This window comes from Papio anubis, chromosome X (assembly GCF_008728515.1).
Source record: "Papio anubis isolate 15944 chromosome X, Panubis1.0, whole genome shotgun sequence".
NCBI classification, from domain to species: domain Eukaryota; kingdom Metazoa; phylum Chordata; class Mammalia; order Primates; family Cercopithecidae; genus Papio; species Papio anubis.
In genome coordinates, this window is record NC_044996.1 from 97,414,198 (window position 1) to 97,432,698 (window position 18,501).

Consider the following 18,501-nt stretch of genomic DNA (forward strand, 5'->3'; position numbering starts at 1 on the left):
TGGCTTCCCTGAGTAATTCATGGTATATCTAGTAGAATAACTTTCCATCTCTGAAGTGCTTCAATATTTTGACCTCAGGTTCTAGGGATTAAAGATTCTTAATCCCTCCTAGACTGAACAATGTGTTTCTATTTTCATCTCCCATGTGAAATTTACCCTCGTGAATATGTACCTTTCTAACTTTTTGAGATCCCAAAGCCCACACAGACGTGCCCAAGTCTTGTATCATTTTCTGTTACAGGGTATCCTGTGACCAAACCAGATGTGATTGCCTCTTTGGAGGAGGGAGGACTTTGGATCACAGACAGAGAAGTCCCAAGTTTGAGTTGTGCAGATAAGAAAGAAATGAGCAGGCCAGGCACAGTGGCTCACGCCTATAATCCTAGCACTTCGGAAAGCTGAGGCAGGCGAATCACTTGAGGTCAGGAGTTTGAGACCAGCTAGGCCAACATGGTGAAACCCCCTCTCTACTAAAAATACAAAAATTAGCTGGGTGTGGTGGCCACACCTGTAGTCCCAGCTTCCTGGGAGGGTGAGGCACAAGAATCGCTTGAACCCAGGAGGCGGAGGTTGCAGTGAGCTGAGATCGCACCTCTGCACTCCAGCCTAGGTGACAGAATGAAACCTTGTCAGAAAGAAAAAAAGAGAGAGAGAGAGCGAGGAAGAAAGAAAGAAAGAGAGAGAGAGAGAGAGAAAAGAAAGAAAGAAGGGAAGTGATGAGAAGGATACTGCAGTGGGTCAGTGAGGGCTGGACATCTTTGAAAGCTCAGAAATATCTTCTTAAAGGATATTGCTAACTGCAAATTGTTAGTTTTGTGAGCTATTGTCTCACAGTAATGTTGGAGTGAGATGGTGAAGAGCTAGCCTCACCACAATCTGGCCTCGTCCTTCTGCTTATTCTCTTGTTCACCTCAATTGCTTCCAGCTTTCCTAAAAGGCTCTTTGCGTTCTGTTTGAGTCCTTCTCCCCACAAATCCTGGATGTGGTATCCTTCTAATCTCCCTTTCCCCTGCTCATGGCTCCCTAAACCTATTTTTACCTTCTCTCCCTTATTTTAGTTTTATTTATTTATGTATTTTTGAAGCACAATTTCACTCTGTCGCCCAGGCTGGAGTGTAGTGGCATAATCTCAGATCCCTGCAACCTCCACCTCTTGGGTTAAAGTGATTCTCATGCCTCAGCCTCCTGTGTACCTGGAATTACAGGTGCATGCCACCACGCATGACTATTTGTGTGTGTGTGTGCGCGTGCGCGCGTGTGTGTGTGTTTGTGTTATTAGTAGAGACGGGTTTTTGTCATGTTGGCCAGGCTGGTCTCGAACTCCTGACTTCAAGTGATTCACCCGCCTTGGCCTCCCAAAGTGCTTAGAGGCATGAGCCACCGTGCCTAGCCTCTCCCCAGTTTTAAAGTATTTTTCTTAAACAATAAAATTCGCTTATATTTATCATCACTTTCCCATTCCAATTTCTATTACAGCAACTTGGGGTTTTTTTTGTTTGTTTGTTTGTTTTTTCTCAAGCTCAGAGTGTAGGAAAGAAATGTACTTGGAATTTCTTTCTGACTGGTATATAGGCTTGAAAGAAAAGTCAGTCCCACCAGAGACCTGCCTCTGACAAAGTTGTATTCACAGGCTAGAGTGTGGATTATTATTATTCTTTCTAGAAGCCTGGCAAGCTGATGACCAGCTAGAGAGGCACATCTTGAGGCCTTGAAGATATGAGGGCTGTCAGTTGGAAGCCAAACCTCACCATAAATCTAGCCGCAGGTATTAAGGGAAACCCAATTTAATTAATTAAATAAGCATAGTCCTTGGAAATGATACTCAGGAAAAATGTCTCCAGATTTAATACCAAACTCTCACAGAAAAATTAATAAAATCTACTATTATTAAGAATCGCTGTTTTGTCATAATGGAGAATAAGTGCAATACAAGAACAAAAGGGTTTATCAAATGATAGGTAGCTACAGATTTAAAGATAGCCACTAAAGAACAGCAATTAAAAATATACTTTAGGCCGTGTAATCCCAGCACTTTGAGAGGCTGAGGCGGGTGGATCACCTGAGGTCAGAAGTTCAAGACCAGCCTGCCCAACATGGTGAAACGCCGTCTCTACTAAAAATACAAAAATTACCTGGGTGTGGTAGTGGGTGCCTGTAATCCCAGCTACTCAGGAAGCTGAGGCAGGAGAATCGCTTAAACCCGGGAGGTGGAGATTGCAATGAGCCACTGCACTCCAGCCTGGGTAACAGAGCAAGATTCCATTTCAAAAAAAAAAAAAGAAAGAAAAAGAAAAAAAAGAAAGAAAAAAAAAAGAAAGAAAGAAAAGAAGAAAAAAAACAAGAAATCAGTATCCAAAGCGTTGGCACCCTTTATGGACCCATAGGGAGATGTGAGATTTGATTACCTAGGCTCGTTGGGGTACAAGGCAGGGGAAATCCAGTTGGCATTAAGGAAGGGGGCTCTGGCATTCCTTGGCATGCAGTGACAGCTAGCTGTTTTCATGATCATCTGTGATTATCTTGGTTGAAGTGAACACTTCAAGGCCTCAGGTACTTGAGTATCCACCCCAACCAGAGTACAAAGAACATGAGGGATTGCTTCCTTATGGGAGTGGCTGCTTCCAAAGGTGCTGGCCGTTGCAAAGAATGGCAAATTGAAATTCCTAAATTCTCTACTCAAGACACAAAGTGAAACTCAGGCATTCTGTAAGAAGAAATTATTACCATGCATGTCCATTGAATGTTTTGCCTACATTCCCGCTCTGTCATTTGAAACTTCAGGCTTTGATCATGAAAGAGGGCCTGGGGGGCTGGAAGAATGGTGTTGTGTGGGAGGATGCAGGAAAATGTACCTTTAACTCCTAATTCCCACTGAGCTTCCTGTGTAAGCACAATCCTTTTGGATTCATTCTCCCCTGAAGAGACTGTATCTGCCTTAAATAAAGACCCTGTAGTGACCTGAACTGAGAGTGATTTTTTTTTTTTTTTTTTTGAGACAGAGTCTCGCTCTGTTACCCTGGTTGGAGTGCAGTGGCATGATCTCGGCTCACTGCAACCTCCGCCTCCTGGGTTCAAGCAATTCTTCTGCCTCAGCCTCCTGAGTAGCTGGGACTACGGGTCCGTGTCACCACACCCGGCTAAATTTTTTTTGTATTTTTAGTAGAGATGGGGTTTCACCATATTTGCCAGGCTGGTCTCGAACTCCTGACCTCATGATCCACCTGGCTTGGCCTCCCAAAGTACTGGGATTACAGGCGTGAGCCACCGCACCCTGCTGAGACTGATTCTTTTTAAGGGAAGCCAATTTTCATCTCTCCCATCCCACTCCTCTATCTCCAAACCTATAACTGTCTTATGTACCAAGCACTTTATGCGTTTTACAAATATTAATTCATTTAATCCTCCCAATAACCCCATCAAGTAGTTACTATTATCATCCTTATTTAACAGATGAGGAAACTGAGGCACAGAGAAATTAAGTATCTCTTCCAAGGCAACACAGCTAGTAGGTGGTAGAGATGGTTTTTGAACCCAGGAGAACACATGCTCTTGATTCACAACACTATCCTCCCTTCCTTCCCCACCCTGAGTGATCTGGTATTTCTTAATTAGAGCTTTGAATATATGGAGGAAGTGACAGAATACTGTGACGGAAGGGTACTTCTGGGCATTGAATAAATGAAGAGAGTCAGACATCACAGCATTTTTTGCATTGTTTATCAATACCATCCTTTATTAAATGCACAAGAGAAAGAAATGAAAGGAAAATAAAATCTGTCTCTTCGAATCTGAGTCATGGATGAATTTTCGGATCAATTTTCACGTTCATATCACACCCCTTGAGCCATTCAGATAAATCATGGCCAGAACAGTGCCGCCTCCAAGAAGTCCTGGGAAATGAAGGAAAAGAGAGAGCATGAAGTGGACAGGTTGATGGGGTGGCAGTGACACTATCCCTGGCTGCCCACAGTCCGGGTCATCCCCATGAACTTACCAGGCAGACAGCCCATTCTGTGAGGACACAATCTGCTTGGCACACATGATGTCATCCAGAATATGGCGATTGAGCAGGTCTGAGGGGAAAGAGAGGGACATGCTGATCTAGTGCATTGGGGATAGGGTAACAGTGAATGGAGGGCCCAGGGGTTTTGGGTTCTTTGGGGCCTGAAGAACCTCAACCACTATGTTGGCTGATTCTGGATGACCTTGATTCTCTTGTCAGTTGGTTATAAATGATCTTAATCACCATGTTAGCTGGTTCTGTACAACCTTAACTCATGTTGACTGATCCTGGATTATCTGGATGGTCATGTTGGCTAGTTATGAATAATCCCAACCCCCATACTATCTGGTCCTGGACAACCTCAATTTCCATTTGGGCTGGCCCCAAATAACCTCAGTCTCCATTTTTTCCTGTCTTGGACAACCTCAACCACCATTTTGGCCAACACTGAACAACTTTAACTGCTATTCTATTTTGTCCTCAACAACACCAGTCTTATCTGGAAAGTTCTGTCATTTCTGCATGGAGGTTATCTGTTTCTGTTTCTAGAATCAGACATTTGCTTCTTTCCTCGGGGCCTGGGTAACTTCAACCCCAAATCAGGACAGTCTCTATCTCTATTCCACATAGAGGTAAGTTTCCTGTTTCCTCAGTCTAAGAAAACTGCAGTGTCCTTTCTGGGTGAGGACTGGGAGCTCTGAGCTCTGAGCTCTTCTGTCCTAAACAACCAAAAGTTGCTCAGGCAACTTTTCTCCTTTTCCCATCACTTTTCTCTTGTTGCAGGAGATTATGGCTTAAACAACCTTGCCCTCCAAGTGTGGGAGAGTAGGGCCCAGCAGGGCTTCAGTGTGTCCCCAGTGCTGACTTACCATGACAATCCATGTGGCAGAGGTTCTTGGTGGGTGTAATGCCATTGTCACACCACCAGGCAGAATTCAGTTGGAAAATGCCATATTCACTGCTGCCATCAGGATTGTGGTCCACGAAGGCGGTGTCAAAGCCACTCTCATAATGAGCCATGCACAGCCCTGGGGCAGGGAGAAGGGAGGCAAGGAGTAGGTATAGAGCCTGGGAATAGGGAAGGATAGGATTGGGGGAGGACAGGGATGGCTGTCATCTCAGTTGTGAGGGTGGTGATCTTGGTTTAGTGGTGGTGATGTTGGTGATTCTGGTGAGACGTCAGTGATGGTGGTAGCGATGGTATTCATGATGGTAACAGCAGTGGTATTGATTATAGTGATAGTGTTGATGGCAGAGATGGAGGTGATGGTTGTGAAGGCCATAATGGTGGTGGTGTTAGAGTTAGTTAAACTACTCAGCATAGTCAGTCAGAGAGTGACTCAAGGGCTCATGCCCTGGCCTGGAGAGGTGATAAAGGACAAGGGGGGTCTGGGTCTGAATGTGGTGGGTGGCTCAGGGGCAACTGGGATTCTCACAGTCTCCAATGCCGTAGCCCTTGTAGCCGTTCAGCCCTGCTCTCTCCAGTCTTGCCGCCAGCTCGCAGCGTTCATAGATCTTGGCATCCACAGTGACAACCATCAGTGTGGCCAAGGTCACTACCACAGTGCCCCAGGCCTGCATTATGGCACCTGTAAGCCCTCCCAGGTGACTTGCTCCAGACTCACCCTGTGGTGTTCGGAATTAGGGGCATTCTGGAACTCTGGGCTCTATGAGCAAAGGTCTAAGTGGTAGATTCTGGAACACAGAGCACAGAAGCCTAAACACCTCCCAACACTGTTGCATTGGGGATTAAAGGCCCTACCTCCCAACACTGTTGCATTGGAGATTAAGTTTCTGACATCTGAATTTTAGAAGGGACATACTCAAACCATAGCACTCATCCTTGGTTCACCTCTCTGCACTTAAAGTGCTGTTCCATCCTAATTTACTGGAATGTGCCCCACGTTTCATATTACAAATGGCATATTACATATACATTCTTATGCCTGCTTTTTCAACTTCATTCTCATTCTGCCTTTTGTTCCTCCATTCACTTACACTGCCTTTCAGCCACTTATATTCACCCATACTGGGCCTCATATTATCACAATTCCCCACAGTCTACTTAGCATTACCCAAATTCTCTCATGTCATATTCCTTCTTCACCCCACTCACTCTCGCTCAGACTCATTTCCTTTCCTATATTTATCTCTATTTCCCACCCCTGCATCAAATGACTCTGGCTTACTCGCACGTGGCCCAGCCTTCAGCTTCTTTCATTGACCCGGGGCCTCATTATTTCCCCCATTCATTCCCTTTCTGCCCCTCCTTCACCTCTATTCTCTCAGATGCTGTCCCAGGAACACCCCCATTTCCTGGAGCTCTGTCCCTATTACTCCCAAACACTAGGTGAAGTTACCCACATATACTTAGCCTACACTTGGTCACTGTTCTTTCTCAGTTTTCTCTTCATTGCCTCCATTTACTCTTACTCTGCCTCTCACTGCCTCATTCATTTAAATCTATTCCCATTGTAACCCCTATCACCCTCTTCTTGCTCATATTCTGCCTCCCAGTACCCACATTCTGTCACACTGTGCCTCAAATTCGTTACTTTTGCTCACATCGGGCTCCCCATGTTTCCTCGCTTTACTCACCCAAGTAAAGGTGAGTTCCACTCTCTGCCTCGCAATACCCACCTTCACCCATCCTCTGCTCTTCACTTTCATTCCCTCTCACTCTGCCCAACATCACCTCCATTCATGCGCACTCTTCAGCTCATTCATATTTGCCGATTCCCACTGGGATCCCTGTACACCCACATTCCTGGGCTACTACCCTGTATTACGCCCATCTAATCCCAGTCATCTCTAGTCACCCTTCTCCCTCATAGCACCCGCACTCAAACTCGGCCTGCTTCACATTCTACCATGTCTCCATCTCCACTCTTTTATTCTGTCCTTCCCGCACCCCATTCTTCCCTTTCCATCCCACATTACCCACATTCACTCCTATTGTCTCCCTAAATTCCCCTCTCTTCATTCATCTTGTGCCTCATAAAACCACTATTCATTCACACTCTAATCCTTAGTACTCATATAAACTCCACTCACATTCACCCCCTTCAGTTGCCCCATTCAGAGTCTGTTCCCACTTTCACCTTTTTTTCCACTGAGACTGTGCCTTATTTCCCAGCATTTACTTAATCTCATCATAATCTCATATTCATTCATAATTGATGCATGCATAGTCATTCCCTCACTTTGGCCCACATCCACTCCACTCTGGTGTTCATTCACCTCCATTCCATTGCCCTTTGCCTCTCCTTGCTCTCATTTACTCCCAATTTGCCCTTCAGTCATCATTATTCACCCACCAGTCCCATGTGTCTCCTGTTCGCTGACACTCACATTGGCCAACACAGAAAAGTCTGATGGATTGCACAGGATTTGATTTGGCTGCACGCACCAATCCCACCACAAACACCAGTGGCTTCAAGAGGAGGGAAGTAGACTCCTCTTTTGGAGGCAGGTAATCCAGGCCTAGTGTGGTGGCTCCAAGGTCACCAGAGACCTGGCTCCTTTTGTGCTGTTGTTCTGTCAACCTCACCTGCTGCCTCTGGTCCAAAATGACTGCTCACAATTGGCAAGGCTTTTGTGGTCTTGATAAAATGTATCTTAAGAGCAATTGTAATGATAACTCGCCAGCCACGTGGGGGCTTCTCTCATTGTCTTTCAATGGGAATGTCATATCATGCAGACTCTGTGGTGGGACCAGCCACCTGTCAGCTTCTCACTCTCCTTCACCTAGCTATGTGCTGCTTAGGTTACTGTATGAGGAGGTCATACCTGTAGGGACTGATGGTAGAGGTTACCCAGGACAGACAGTGGGGGTCCCCGCTCTGCAGCAGCAAAGTTAGCCTCACAAAGCTTGTGCATGCACACCGTGGGCCCTGGGATAGTTTCTGAGGGGCTGTATCACTGGCTCCTCTGCCCCCCAACTCCCACCAACCCTAAAGGATTTCCTCCTTTGTGTAGGTGTGTGTGTACAAGGTGGTTGGAGATGACGTTTAGGTGCTAGAAGGGGCGACACTGTGATGAGCCCTAAAGGACCAGCCCTTTCTATTTTCTACCTCCTAATGCATTGAGAGAGTGGATAACTTGTATACCCAGGAGGTGCTGCTGTGTCAGGGAGCAAGAGATGTGAGTTCCTTTTTTACTTTCTTTCTTTGTCTTGTCTGCTGGGAAGCTCCATTCCTTTTTGTTGTTGTTTTTTTGTTTTTGAGATGGAGTCTCACTGTGTTGCCCAGGCTGGAGTGCAGTGGTGTGATAATGGCTCACTGCAACCTCTTCCTCCCAAGTTCAAGTGATTCTCCTGCCTCAGCCTCCCGAGTAGATGGGATCACAGGCGCGCTACCAAGCCCGGCTAATTTTTGGTATTTTTAGTAGAGACGGGGTTTCACCATGTTGGCCAGGCTGGTCTTGAACTCCTGACCTCAGGTGATCCGCCTACCTCGGCCTCCCAAAGTGCTGAGATTACAGGCACGTGCCACCTCACCCAGCCCAATATATGTGTATTTTTAACGTTACTATATAATGTTAGATTGCTTCAGACTGGTCTTTACAAATCGGATCCTTTTTATGGTTTCCTATATGTCCAGAATGAAAGATGAGCTCCCTGGCCAAGGAGGCCCTACAGCACCTGGCCCCAGCCTACACCTCCTACACTCCCAACACACTGACACTGTCTACTCATCCAGAAAAAGCAACCTGTTAGCCACCACTTAATACACCCCTTCACCCCTGGTGTGTGTGTCCCATATCGCCGTTTATTTTTCAGCTTGTCTGCATACCGACCTACCGTCCTTCAAATGCTACAACGTAAACTCCCAGTCCTGGCCACTGGATGAAGCCAGTGGCTTTTCCCTACCTCCTACTCTTTGTGCACGCAGAGCAATTTAGCCACAGACCCCGCCGTCCCGTTCTTTTACACCTGCAACCCTGTTGCTGCCCTCAAAGTTCAAAGTGCGAAACTGCCGCCTGCTAGAATCTTTTCCTTAGTTGGGCACTTCCCCTCCCCGCCTTGCCGTAAGAAAATTGGTGTCTGAAGTCTTAGGAGTACCGGCCTCTGCAGAACTAAGTAAACACCCGCTCTGCGACGCAGCCCCAGAAGCAAAAAGACACGGTGACCGCGGCCCTCTCGCCTGGAGGAGTGACGTCACCGGCAAGACTACCTTCCCTCTGCGCCTGCGCTGCGGCCCCATGTTGACTATTGGCGGACGGGGTCTCAAAGGCGCCACTGAGCGTGCGCAGAACCGACCGCTGCAGCCCTTTAGGCTGCGGTGCCAAAGAGTCGGTCCCGAAGCGGAAGTGCTTGTTGGGGCCGGGCTTTGTAACGGTCTCCTGAGCAGCGAGCAGAAAATCTGTTATCCAGAGAGAGTGAGGTTGAGGGGGCAAGTGCTAGGGGTCGTGGGCCGAGTGATGGGGAGTTCTGCGGGATGAGTAAAGAGGGAGCTGGGGGTTGAGTGATGGGGGACCGAGAGGTCAGTGGACGAGGTTCTAGGGGCTCGCTGGTGAACAAAGTTATGGGGGCTAAGCAGGATTGAATGGGGCTTATTAAACTTTGACTTTTACACATTTTCCAGCACAGTGACCTGCCCCTAAGGGTTCATGCCCATCCCTCAGGCCCCTCTTTAGACGCGCCCCGCTCCTCCCTCTGCTCTATCCCCTTGCCCAAGCCCCGAGGTGGGGACCTGGTGTGAATGCTCCGGCCGAAGTGAACCTGCACCCCCGCACCCGAAGGCCTCTTTCCGGCTCCTGGGCAAGGCGGCCCCGGTGAGGTGAGCAGAAGGAAGGAGAGGCACCTGCGAGGTCTCACCTGACCCCGGGCCTCGCCCAGAGTTGGGGACCTAGGAGGAGGGGTAGGTGCGGGGTCTGAGGGAGATGGGGGTAAAATGTAATTGGGACAATAGTTTTAGAGTGTGGTTTTTTTGGCATTTAATAAATAACATTTGAAGTATAGATTAATTCAGAAATAGAGGAAAAGAAAATCAAAAGGAACTAATTCTTCCCCCACGCATTTAAATGTCCATTTTTAGACATTTTTGGTGTGTATAGGGGTATGCCTTTTAAACATTTAACATATAGCTTTAAAATGGATTCCCACAGTTTTAAAACCTACTTTGTTTTCATATAAAAGTTTAATGTAATTCAGCTTAAGATTTTTTTGTACACCTTTAAAAAACGTTTAGTTGAGATATATGTACCACAAAGTGCATAGATACTGTACAATTCCATATAACGCTTTTAACAGCTTTGTAGCATTTTATCTTTTATATTTTGTTATTATTAATCCCTTATGTGTCATAGAGGATCGTTTAAGTTTGGCATTATTAAAATCAATGCTGAGACGTGGGTACGTACAGAGAAATTATGATACATTATGATAAATTATTTCCTTAAGGAAAATACCTAGAAATACACTTTATAGGTCAGTACACAATTTAAGATATGTGTATATAAAACCTTTTGTGTTCAATGTTCGCATGAAGAGTGAATAATACATAGATTGTTAAAATCACATGGTTGCCCAGACTCTTCCAGAGAGCAGTCTGATGGCCAGCTGATGTGAGGGGATTGCTAGGCAGCTAGTTCTGGGCACTGAAAGTCTGATGGGGTCTCCTCATCTGCTCTACTCTTCTCCACTTGTTCCAGCTCAGCCGTTACACATATCTGCTTTTTCCCAAGAAGAGCAGGAAATGGCCAAACCCCAGGTAAGTATGTTGTCTGTTTCTTCATTCCTCTATTTTACTGTGGATGTAGCGAAATATGTGGAAATCCCTGCCATAAAATAGGAAAGTATTTGTAAATAAGGATTAGGATTAGACAAAATAAGAGACAACAGATCAAGGCCAAGTTAGAATGTAGAGGTGTGCAGGACTCAGGGTGTAACAGATATTGATGTTGGGCTGTCAGTTTCTCTTTGAGCCTTCTGGTGGCCAAAGAAAACATAAGCAGTACCTTGGCTCACCTTACTCATCAGGAGAGAGCACACAGCCTTCATGGGAAGTCAAGGTTGCCTGGAATTGTGTTTAAAGGTATTTCTTTGCTGGGTCTTCATGTGGATAGTGCAGTTGCCCTCAACCACAGCCTGGTGACAAATGCTTTCCTGCAGATATGTCCTACAGCTTTCCTCAGTGAGCTGGAGATATCACATCAAAATGTAACTTGGGAATGAAATCTCTTAGGGAACCTGCTTGTCTTTCCAATGATTTTCCTGAAGCAGTTTTCTTAGTTGGACTTTGAATTATCTTCTGTCCAAGAGACAAAAATTTTTCAGATACCTGCAACCCACCATATTTTTTCTTTCACTTTAAACATTTTTATTTTTTAAATTAACATACAGTGAAATTGATTTTTCTGTTAGATTGGTGTAACTAATCTATAGGACAGATAATAGTTTCATCACCCCAAAAAACTCCTTCATGCTACTCTGTTAATAGTCATATCTTCCCCAACCTGTAACCTCAGGCAGTGGCAGTTCTGTTCTGTGTCACTATAGTTTTGTCTTTTCAAGAATGTCATATAAGTGGGGTGTCATGTATTATGTAACCTTTTCTTTCTGAGATGATTGATTTACATGCAATTGAAAGAATAATACAGAGAAATCCTGTGTACTCTTTTCCTAGATTCCCCCAATGATAACATCCTGCAAAAACCATAGTACAATATCAAAGTCAGGATGTTGACACTGATATGGTCAAGCCCCATCATCGCAAGAATTCCTCAAGTTGTCCCTTACGGCCATAGCCACTACCCTTCCTCCACCATACCCATTCCTAAACTCTTGGCAGCTACAAATCTGTTTTCCGTTTTGGGAATTTTGTCATTTCAAGAATGTAATAGAAATGGATCGTATGGTATGTGACCTTTTGGGATTTTTTTATGTTTGTTTGTTTGTTTCCACTCAGCACAATTCCCTGGAGATTCATCAAAGTTGTGTGTGTCAGTAGTTGTTTCTTTGTTATTGCTGAATAGTAGTCCACGGTGTAAATGTTCCCCAGTGTATTTATCCATTCTCCTGTTGAAAGACATTTGGGTTATTTCCAGTTTTTGGCAATTATGAGTAGAGCTACTTTAAACAATCATGCACAGGGCTTTGTGTGAACATAGGTTTTCATTTCTGCGGAGTAAATATTGGATTACTGGGTCATATGGTAAGTGTATGTTTAACTTTTTAGGAATCTGCCAAATTATTTTCTAGAGCGGTTGAACCATTTTTCATTTCTCCCAGCAATGTATGAGTTCCAATTGTTTCATATTTTTGTCAGTACTTGGTATTGTCAGTATTTTTTATGTAGTCGTTTATCTCATAATGATTTTAATTTGCATTTCCTTAATGATTAAAGATGTTAAGCATCTTTATATATGCTTATTTACTTTTGGTCTATCCTCTTGATGAATGTCTGTTCAAAAGTTTGTGCCCATTTTTCAACTGGATTTTCTTGCTGTTGAGTTTTGAGAGTTCTTTATATATCCTTTATACAGGTCCTTTGTCAGATACACGGTTCGCAAATGCTTTCTCCAAGTGTATTGCTTGTCCTTTTCTTCTCGTACATTGTTGTTTGCAGAGCAAAACTTTTTAATTTGGAAAATTTCCAATTTATGAATCATTTATTTATGGATCATGCCCTTGGTGTCATGTCTAAGAACTTTGCCTAACTCTAGGTCATGAAGATTTTCTCCTATTCTATAATTTTATAGTTTTAGATTTTACATTTAGGTAGATGATTCCTTTTGCATTAATTTTTTTTTTCTTTTTTTGAGATGGAGTCTCACCGTATTGCCCAGGCTAGAGTGCAGCGGCGCCATCTTGGCTCACTGCAACCTCCACCTCCTGGGTTCAAGTGATAAGAATCACTTGCCTCAGCCTCCCGAGTAGCTGGGACTACAGGCATGCACCACCACACCTGGCTAATTTTTATATTCTTAGTAGAGTCGGGGTTTCACCATGTTGACCAGGCTGGTCTCGAACTCCTGACCTCAGGTGATCCACCCGCCTTGGCCTCCCAAAGTGGTGGGATTACAGGCATGAGCCACTGCGCCTGGCCCTTTTGCATTAATTTTTGTGTAAGGTGTGAGGATTAGGTCAGGGTTCATTTTGCATATGGATTTCCAATTGTTCTAACCCCAATTGTTAATAATTTTTTTTTTTGCTTTTATTATTTTATTATTTAATTTTTATTTTATTTTATTTTTTTGAGACGGAGTCTCGCTCTGTCACCCAGGCTGGAGTGCAGTGGTGTGATCTCAGCTCGCTGCAAGCTCCGCCTCCTGGGTTCACACCATTCTCCTGCCTCAGCCTCCCGAGTAGCTGGGACTACAGGCGCCCACCACCACGCCCGGCTCATTTTTTGTATTTTTAGTAGAGACGGGGTTTCACCGTGTTAGCCCAGATGGTCTCGATCTCCTGACCTCGTGATCCACCCGCCTTGGCCTCCCAAAGTGCTGGGATTACAGGCATGAGCCACTGCTCCCGGCCTTAAATTTTTTTTTGAGATGGAGTCTCGCTCTGTCGCCCAGGCTGGAGTGCAGTGGTGTGATCTCGGCTCACTGCAACCTCCGGCTCCCAGGTTCAAGCAATTCCCCTGCCTTCCTCCTGAGTAGCTGGGACTACAGGCATGCACCACCATGCCTGGCTAATTTTTGTATTTTTAGTAGAGATGGGGTTTCACCATGTTGGGCAGGCTGGTCTCGAACCGCTGACCTCAGGTGATTGCCTGCCTCGGCCTCCCAAAGTGCTGGGATTACAGGCGTGAGCCACTGTGCCCAGCCTTATTATTTTAAATTGACACATAATAATTATACGTATTTATGGGGTATACGGGGATGTTTTGGTAAATGTCTACAATGTGTAATGATTAAATCAAGATAATTAGCATATCCATCTCAAACATTTATTTCTTAGTATTGAGAACATTGAAAAGCCTCTCTTCTGGCTATTTGAAAATATACACTAAATTGTTGTTAATTATGGTCACCCTACAGTGCTGTAGAATGCTAGAACTTATTCCTCCTATCCAGCTCTACTTATGTATCTGTTAACCAACCTTTGGCTACCCACCCCCCAACCCTTCCCTGCCTCTAGTAACCACTGTTCTTCTATGAGAACAACTCTACTTCTGTGAGAACTTCTTAAGCTTCTACATATGAGTGAGCACATGCAGTATTTATCTTTCTGTGCCTGGCTTATTTTACTTAGGATAATGTTCCCCAGGTTCATCCATTGTTACAAATGGCAGAATTTCCTTCTTTTTTCTTTTTTTCTTTTTTTGAGATGGAGTCTTGCTTTGTCGCCCAGGCTGCTTGGCTCACTGCAACTTCCACCTCCCAGGTTCAAGTGATTCTCCTGCCCCAGCCTCCTGAGTAGCTGGGATTACAGGCACTTGCCACCATACCCAGTTAATTTTTCTATTTTTAGTAGAGATGGGGTTTCACCATGTTGGCCAGACTGGTCTTGAACTCCTGACCTCAGGTGATCTGCCTGCCTTGGCCTCCCTACGTGCTGGGACTACAGGCATGAGCCACTGCTCCCGGCCTGAATTTCCTTCTTTTTAAAGGCTGAATGATACTCCATTGTGTATATATGCCACATTTTCTTTATCCGTTCATCCACTGATGGAAACTGAGGTTGATTCCATAACTTGGCTGTTGCGAATCATGCTGCAATAAACATGGGATTGTAGATATCTCCTTGACATACTAATTTCAGGTCCTTTGGATATATACCCAGGAGTGACATTACTGGATCATATGGTGATTTTTTTTTTTTTTTTTTTTTTTTTGAGATGGAGTCTTGCTCTGTCACTTAGGCAGGAGTGTAGTGGTGCGATCTCGGCTCACTGCAACCTCTGCCTCCGGGGTTCAAGAGATTCTCCTGCCTCAGCCTCCTGAGTAGTTGGGACTACAGGCGCCCACCACCACTCCCAGCTAATTTTTCTGTATTTTTAGTGGAGACAGGGTTTCGCCATGTTGGGCAGGCTGGTCCCAAACTCCTGATCTCAGGTGATCCACCTGCCTCGGCTTCCCAAAGTGCTGGGATCACAGGTGTGAGCCACCACATCCGGCCTCCTCTAAGCACTTCTTTAGCTGCATCCCACAAATTTTCATATGTTGTATTTTCATTTTTGTTCAGTTTGAAGTATTTTCTAATTTTCTTTGAGACTTCCTTTTTGACCAATATATTATTTAGAAGAATGATGTTTAATTTTCAAGTACCTAGAGATTTTCCTGTTATCTATTACTATAAAAAATTCATTATGGTCTGAGAACATATTATACTTTGTATGATTTCAGGTCTTTTACACTTGTTAAATTTGGTTTTCTGACTCATGGTCTTTCTTGGTGAATGTTCCATGTGCACTTGAAAAGAATGTATATACAAAATTAGCCAGGCGTGGTGGCACATGCCTGTAGTCCCAGCTACTTGGGAGCCTGAGGCAGGAGAATCCCTTGAACGCGGGAGGCAGAGGTTGCAGTGAGCCAAGATCACGCCACTGCACTCCAGCCTGGGCGACAGAGCGAGACTCCGTCTCAAAAAAAAAAAAAAAAGAAAAAGAAAAGAATGTATATTCTGTTGTTTTACAGGAGTGTTTTGTATATCTCAATTGCATACAGTTGGTTGATGGTGTTTAGTTCTATATTCTTGCTGATTTTCTGTCTACTGGTTCTATCAGTTACTGAGAAAAAAGTATTGAGTATACAGTTATTGTTGCAGATTTGCCTGTTTCTCCTGTCAGTTGTATCAGTATCCCTTCATATATTTTGAAGCTCTGTTGTTAGATGCATACACTTTTAGGAGTGTTATGTCTTTTTGGTGAATTAATTAATTTTTTTTTTTTTTTTTTGAGATGGAGTCTTGCTCTGTCACCCAGGCTGGAGTGCAGTGGTGCGATCTTGACTCATGGCAACTTCCCCCTCCTGGTTTCAAGTGATTCTCCTGCCTCAGCCTCCTAAGTAGCTGGGATTACATGCGCCCGCCACCACGCCCAGTTAATTTTTGTATTTTAGTAGAGACGGGGTTTTGCCATGTTGACCAGGCTGGTCTTGAACGCCTGACCTCAGGTGATCCACTCGCCTCAGCCTCCCAAAGTGCTGGGATTACAGGTGTGAGCCACTGTGCTTGGCTGGTGAGTTTTTAATCCTTATGTCATTCATTATCCTGGATGAGTTTTGGCTCTGAAGTCTATTTTGGCTGTTATTAAATATGGTCACTCCAGTTTTCCTTTGGTAGTATTTCAGTGGTATACTTTTTTCCATTCTTTCTTTTATCCTACCTGTATTATTATATTTGAAGTATGTTGTGTGTGTGTGTGTGTTTTAGCAGGGTCTCCCTCTCACCTAGGCTGGAATGCAGTGGCATGATCTCAGCTCACTGCAGCCTTGACCTCCCGGGCTTAAGTGATCCTCCCACCTCAACCTCCCAAGTAGCTGGGACCACAGGCACACACCACCACAATTGGCTAATTTTTTGTAGAGATGAGGTTTTGCCATGTCTCCCAGGCTGGTCTCGAACTCCTGAGCTCAGGTGATCCGCCTACCTCGACCTCCTAAAGTGCTGGGATTACAGGCGTGAGCCACCGCGCCCCACCAGGATATTCTTTTAGACAGCATGTAGCTAGGTATATTAGTCTGCTTGGGCTGCCATAACAAAGTACCACAGATTGGGTGGGTTAAACAACAGAAGTCAATTTTCTCACAGTTCCAGAAGCTGGGAAGTCCCAGATTAAGGTACTGACTGATTTGGTTTTAGCCTCAGGCACTCTTTCTGGCTTGCAGCTGGCCACCTTGTTGCTGTGTCCTCATATGGCCTTTCCTCTGCTCACACACACACAGCAAGCTCTGATGTCCATTTCTCTTATATGTATACCAGTTCTGCTGGGTTTGGGCCCCACCCTTATGACCTCATTTAACCTTAATTGCCTTTATAAAGGCCCAGTCTCTAAATACAGTCACATTGCAGGTTGGGGCTTCAATGTATGAATTTGCGGGTGGGAGTACAATTCAGTCCATAACAGTTGGGTAATTTTTTTTAATCCATTTTAAAAATTTCTTCCTTTTAATTGGTACATTCAGTCCATTGACATTTAATGTAATTATTGATACTCTTGGATTTAGGTATTTACCACTTTATTACTTGTTTTCTGGTTTTTCTCCCTTTTTTGTTCCTCTGTTTCTCATTTTCTGCCTTCTTTTGGGTTATTTGAACATTTTCTTAGATTGCATTTTTATTTGTCTGTTGTGTTTTTTACTATATCTGTTTACAGAGTTACATATTTTTTTTTGGTGGTTGCCCTGCAAATTACTGTGTATATTTAAGTTTACACAACATGCTTAGAATCAATATTTTACCTCTAAGTGGAGCGTGTGAACCTTACCATCTTATAAGCCCCTTTTCCCTCTCCCCTTTATGTTTTTGTTGTCTTATGTATTAATATTACTTTCATATATACTGAAAGTTCTACCATAAAATGTTATTTCTCTTCCAACTGTCAAATGTATTTTAAAGAACTCAAGGATAATCTATTCTATTTACCCAGATTTTTACCACTTTGATGTTCTTCCTTCATTGTTCATAACCTAAGTTTCCTTCTGATATCATTTGCCTGTTATGAAGAACTGCCTTTGGCAGTTGTTTCAGAGCAAGTCTGCTGGCAACATAGTCTTGGTTTTCCTTCCTTGAGAATGTCTTCATTTCACCTTCATTTCTGAAGGAGATGTTTACTGCCTGTAGATTTTTCAGTGGACTGTTGTTTTCTTTTGGAACTTTCACAATGCTGTTCCACTTCTTCTGCATGCCCTGGTTTCTCATGAGAAATCCACAGTCATTTAAATAGTTGTTCCCCTGTAAATGATATGTTGTTTTTCACTTGTCCTTAGTTTTCAGCAGTTTGGTGATGATGTGTCTGAGTGTGAATTTCTTCGGGGTTATCCTGTTTTGAACTTGCTGAGCCTCTTGAACATACAGATTTTTGTCTTTTGCCAAATTTGGGAAAGTGTTCAGGAATTATTTCTTCCAGATATTTTTCTGTACTATCCTCTTTCTCCTCTCCTTTTGGAACTCTGATGGTGTGAATTTTGGACCTTTTGGTATTGTCCCACAGGTCTCAGAATCTGTTCATGTTTCTGCAGTGTTTTTTCTATTTTTGGGATTAGTTAATCTTTATTGGTTTACCTTGAAGCTTACTTGCTCTTTTCTCTGTTATCTCTGTTGTGTTGAGTCCATCAATTGAGAGTTTATTTCAGTTATTATCTTTTTCAGTTTCAAAATTTTCATTTGGTTCTTTTTTTTATTTTATTTTTGAGACAGAGTCTCGCTCTGTTGCCCAGGCTGGAGTGCAGTGGTACGATCTCGGCTCACTGCAACCTCTGCCTCCTGGGTCCAAGCGATTCTTCTGCCTCAGCCTCCCAAGTAGCTGAGACTACAGGTGCCTGCCACCGTGCCTGGCTAATTTTTGTATTTTTAGTAGAGACGGGGTTTCACCATATTGCCCAGGCTG

The 18,501-nt window shown here is 44.1% G+C and overlaps 2 protein-coding genes across 5 annotated transcripts in view; one reads left to right on the plus strand and one right to left on the minus strand.

Moving 5' to 3' along the window:
- Positions 1 to 3,703: 3,703 nt before the first annotated feature.
- On the minus strand, positions 3,704 to 9,148 carry SPACA5 (sperm acrosome associated 5). The gene is made up of 5 exons (XM_009197508.4): positions 9,066 to 9,148; positions 5,440 to 5,698; positions 4,873 to 5,031; positions 3,995 to 4,073; positions 3,704 to 3,890 (listed from the first exon to the last, which is right to left on the minus strand). The coding sequence occupies exons 2-5, from the start codon at positions 5,582 to 5,584 to the stop codon at positions 3,794 to 3,796; spliced, it is 480 nt and encodes a 159-aa protein (XP_009195772.1). The 5' UTR covers positions 5,585 to 5,698; positions 9,066 to 9,148; the 3' UTR covers positions 3,704 to 3,793.
- An 89-nt stretch (positions 9,149 to 9,237) lies between these two features.
- Positions 9,238 to 18,501, plus strand: part of ZNF182 (zinc finger protein 182) — a 31,485-nt gene continuing 22,221 nt past the window's right edge. The window contains exons 1-3 of one of the 4 annotated variants that reach the window (XM_009197505.2): positions 9,238 to 9,387; positions 9,589 to 9,783; positions 10,658 to 10,716. In XM_009197505.2, the coding sequence (XP_009195769.1) occupies positions 10,702 to 10,716 (15 nt within the window). In that variant the 5' untranslated portion in view covers positions 9,238 to 9,387; positions 9,589 to 9,783; positions 10,658 to 10,701. Of the gene's footprint in view, positions 9,865 to 10,657; positions 10,717 to 18,501 lie in introns of all 4 variants that reach the window. The other 3 variants (XM_003917648.3, XM_009197506.3, XM_009197504.2) reach the window with 3 other exon arrangements.

What these genes read in the sequence shown, in the direction of transcription:
- SPACA5 (XM_009197508.4), bottom strand. Translation starts at nt 5,584, where the DNA reads ATGCAGGCCTGGGGCACTGTGGTAGTGACCTTGGCCACACTGATGGTT. An exon ending in GGGCTACGGCATTGGAGACT is followed by an intron (nt 5,032 to 5,439) that starts GTGAGAATCCCA and finishes TCCCTGCCCCAG; the next exon opens with GGCTGTGCATGGCTCATTAT. An exon ending in CTGCCACATGGATTGTCATG is followed by an intron (nt 4,074 to 4,872) that starts GTAAGTCAGCAC and finishes CTTTCCCCTCAG; the next exon opens with ACCTGCTCAATCGCCATATT.